The sequence below is a fragment of the Cibotium barometz genome, chromosome 46 (assembly GCF_041138505.1).
Source record: "Cibotium barometz isolate CiBa-2024 chromosome 46, ASM4113850v1, whole genome shotgun sequence".
Taxonomy (NCBI): domain Eukaryota; kingdom Viridiplantae; phylum Streptophyta; class Polypodiopsida; order Cyatheales; family Cibotiaceae; genus Cibotium; species Cibotium barometz.
The window spans coordinates 44,584,875-44,588,361 of NC_141091.1; the positions used below are offsets into that span (position 1 = coordinate 44,584,875).

The following is a 3,487-nucleotide window of genomic DNA, read 5'->3' on the forward strand; positions in this document are numbered from 1 at the left end:
AGCACTGTCCATCAATTTCAATGACAAGAAATCAGAAGGGATAATTGCTGCCGACTCCTGCTGGTGGTCCTTTTTCCCTCAGCCTCTTCTAGGTCCAGAAGAAGAGAATATTGCCCTCAATCTGCACAGGAAAGGACTGGCTACTTGGTCAGATATTTTTAACCCCACCACCGGCACTTGGCTCACAAGAGCAGAGCTGGTAGGCAAATACGACTGCAGAACCCCTGAACTAGATCTAGTACAAAGCAGAACTTCCCAATGGGATACCCAGGAAATCTGGAGAATCAGTAGTCCCCCCAGCTTCAACTTCCTGGCCTTTCGCTGGATAAAAAATAAACCCATTCTACCCATTCCCTATCTTGAAAAGTCTCCCCCTATCCAGGTTACTCTGAACCGCAGATGGAACATAGTCTGGGACAGGAAAAGATGGTACAGATGCCTCAAAGAGCTGTGGAGTCAATTCATAGAACCTAAGAAATCTTGTCTCGTATGGCTGATGGCTTACAGAGCCATCTGGACCCAATGTAAGGCAGCCAAGTTCAGCATTGCCTCTGAACAATGTTCTAGATGTGGCCAGCCCGAGGACGATCTACACATATTCATTCACTGCAAGCACATCTCAGAATCCTACAAAGAGTTGCAGGCAGCTATTCTAAGCTGGGGGAAGGAAGTAAACTGGAAGAATACAATTCTTGGAGAAAATATAGGTTGTTCTACAGTTCTGTGGAATGTAATAAGGTGCGAATACATATGGCATGCATGGCTGCAGAGGTTAGCTGCCACTTTTGATAATCCTGAAATTAAGGGCCCTCCCCTAGCTGTATGCTTAATCACATCATGCAACAGATACTGGAACATCCAAACACAAGCCCTATTCAAGCTAGAGAAGATGCTGTTGATTAAATTCCAAAAGAGGCAATCAGATTTCACAATGAATCAACTCGAAAAAACCAGAGACAAGATCCTCCTACTCCTCTCAAAAGACAGAACATTAATAGAAACTATCAGAAGGATGCAGTAAACATTCCTAGCCCTCCCCTCACAGGAGAAGAGGGAAACAACAGACATGCAATCACTAATCAACCAAGAGAAGTCAAAAAGGCTACTAAGGAAAAGTGACCTATCGATTAGAAGGAGCCACCGCTGGCATGTCCACCAGGAACCCTGGAGAGGCTACCGCATCTCGGCAAAACCAGGTAAGCCCACAACCTCGTGATCCCGATGTGCCAGATGCATCCGTTATGTACCTGCAAAGAAGGAAAGAGGCAGAGCCATCTTATCCTCCATCAAGAGAGAAGGCAGCCTGGTGCGTCAAGATTACTTCCAAGGACCCCGGTAGTCCCCCTTCTGCCGCCAGGAGAGCCTACCACCTGGATTCAAGATAAAAAAAGAGAAGCAACTCAGAAGAGCCAAGAGACTTCGCATGAAGGTCTCTTGGTGGTCCCTGATAAGCCAGAATCTTCGACAATAGATGCCCAAATCAACAAGAGGTCGGATCCATCCTCATCTACCTCTTCCTTCTACCTGCAAAGAAAGGAAATGAGTCAGAATAGATTACTCCCTATATTCCAAACCTGCCGTAAATTAAAAATCAAGGGACCCAAAAGAAACCAATCGGCCTTGAAGGGCGAGGATGCCTCAGGCCCCCAGAGATAGCCCCCTGCTCTGCTGACAGAAGATCACGGAATCAAGGTCAAGAAAGAAAGAAGCTGATCAGAAGGGCTTTCGCCCGAAGGCTGTCGAGGGAGCCAGAACCGTTTGTGCTTAAGAGGCATTCGAGGAAGAGTAATCAAGCGAGACGAAGATCCCTCGCAAGCCCCATCCGGCGACCTGAGGGAAAGAAGGAGTCGGCGTCTAGCCAGAGCAATAGAGAGCTCGATCCTCAGGAGGACGAAGGAGGAGAGGCGAGAGGAAATCATCATCAGATTGGTTGGAGATCGAGCAGGAACCAGTCTGGAAGAAGTGACATGCTCAATCCGCTCCTCCCAGTCCACGTGGAGCACATGCTAACAAGCGTGTGACAATTGGCCGGAGCGACTTAGAACCAGACAAGTGGCTTGTGTTGCCTAGGATCCTTTTTTTTTTTTCTTTCTCATGCAAGATTTCGTGCTGTGGCCACGCGCCAGCCATTAGGTAGTAGCTCTGCATGATCGACACGTGGATGTCGTCCTTGTAATATCGCCCCTTCCTTAATCATAATTCATCAGCCTTTTTTTGAAAAAAAAAAAAATTTAATTAGAGTATCAGTCAGCTGCAGCTGCATCGCGCACCAGCGGGCGAGTGCAGGTGGGCTTGATGCATGCATTAATGAGCTGAGATTAAGAAATTGATTTCGCACAAATTACCCGGATAGTATCGGCAACCTTGTCCACGACGAGGGGTAGCAAGTTCATGATTTCTGCATGTGTAAATCCGGCCACGACCAAACCAGAAATGTCATTTCCACCGATTTCTATGAAGCAAGTAGCTTCCGCTACAGTTGATGGATCCGGGAAAGTGGTCACGCCTCCTTTCAAACCTAAAAGTAAAATAAATATTAACCAATATGTGGCTTTTGCTGGTTATACATTATCAACAGTAGGTTATAATATGATTTCTCTACAAGCATTATCAACCCATGTTCTTGCTTAGAAAATTATCCTCAGACTGGACTGTGAGAAGTGTGTACCTGCTTCCACAAATTGCAAGAAGGTCCGATGCCATTGTAATTGAACGTCTAGTGTGCAGGTGGTATAAGGGATAGTCCCAAGCTCTACAGAGTAGGAGTAATTGAGAGCTGTTGCGCTGCCCACTGCGTAGTTTACACCGTGAGAGAAGTCCGTCCCGACAAAGTCCAAGAAAGGTGGCAAGAAAGGGAGGCCCAGCGACTGCACTGCAACACCATAGCCCTCCCCCCCCCACACACACACAAATAAACAAAATATGTACTTGTTAGAGAATTAACACCGCCTTGATATACTTGTGCAGGTGTCGTGATGCAGTAATACCAAATGCAACGTCTACTTGCCTATACAATCAATGATTAAACGACCATCCGAGAAGCGTTGCGCCCCAGCTTTGAAGTAGGTTCTTCCATAGGGAAGGAAAGACGGTGATAGGAAGGCCGGGTTCCATGTTCTCACGAGGTTGCCTGTGTCCGAGAGAGAGTCCCCAAACGCAAACACAACCGAGGGGCACCCATCACTACTTCGTGCCGGAGTTGAGGCGGCATGGCAAATGAGCACCAACATGAATAATACTATTTGGAAAGCCGGCCAAAAGCTGGCCATAATTACATGTTGACTTGAATAACCCATGCCAAAATCCCTGCCCTCACTCTCTATATTATACCACTTACTTATAGCTGAGTGCATGTGAAGCGATCCAAAAGGCGTGATGCGGATGAAACCAAAGCGGCTGCCGGGGCTCCATCATTCACAGCCTCTAAGTGATTAGGGTAGGTGAGGAGTCTTTCGAAAGCAACTATACAGGAGGGCCGCAGGTCCTT

At 47.1% G+C, this 3,487-nt stretch overlaps 1 protein-coding gene across 1 annotated transcript; it reads right to left on the reverse strand.

Annotated features, from left to right (window-relative positions):
- Positions 1 to 2,252: 2,252 nt before the first annotated feature.
- On the reverse strand, positions 2,253 to 3,272 carry LOC147612265 (GDSL esterase/lipase At1g28570-like). The gene is made up of 3 exons (XM_086784293.1): positions 3,008 to 3,272; positions 2,669 to 2,872; positions 2,253 to 2,518 (listed from the first exon to the last, which is right to left on the reverse strand). The coding sequence occupies exons 1-3, from the start codon at positions 3,267 to 3,269 to the stop codon at positions 2,319 to 2,321; spliced, it is 666 nt and encodes a 221-aa protein (XP_086640419.1). The 5' UTR covers positions 3,270 to 3,272; the 3' UTR covers positions 2,253 to 2,318.
- Between the last annotated feature and the right edge of the window lie 215 nt (positions 3,273 to 3,487).

Coding starts and splice junctions, on each gene's coding strand:
- LOC147612265 (XM_086784293.1), bottom strand. CDS start 3,269: ATGGCCAGCTTTTGGCCGGCTTTCCAAATAGTATTATTCATGTTGGTG. Junction 2,873..3,007: donor TTTAATCATTGATTGTATAG/GCAAGTAGACGT, acceptor ATGGTGTTGCAG/TGCAGTCGCTGGGCCTCCCT. Junction 2,519..2,668: donor CTTGCAATTTGTGGAAGCAG/GTACACACTTCT, acceptor TTTTACTTTTAG/GTTTGAAAGGAGGCGTGACC.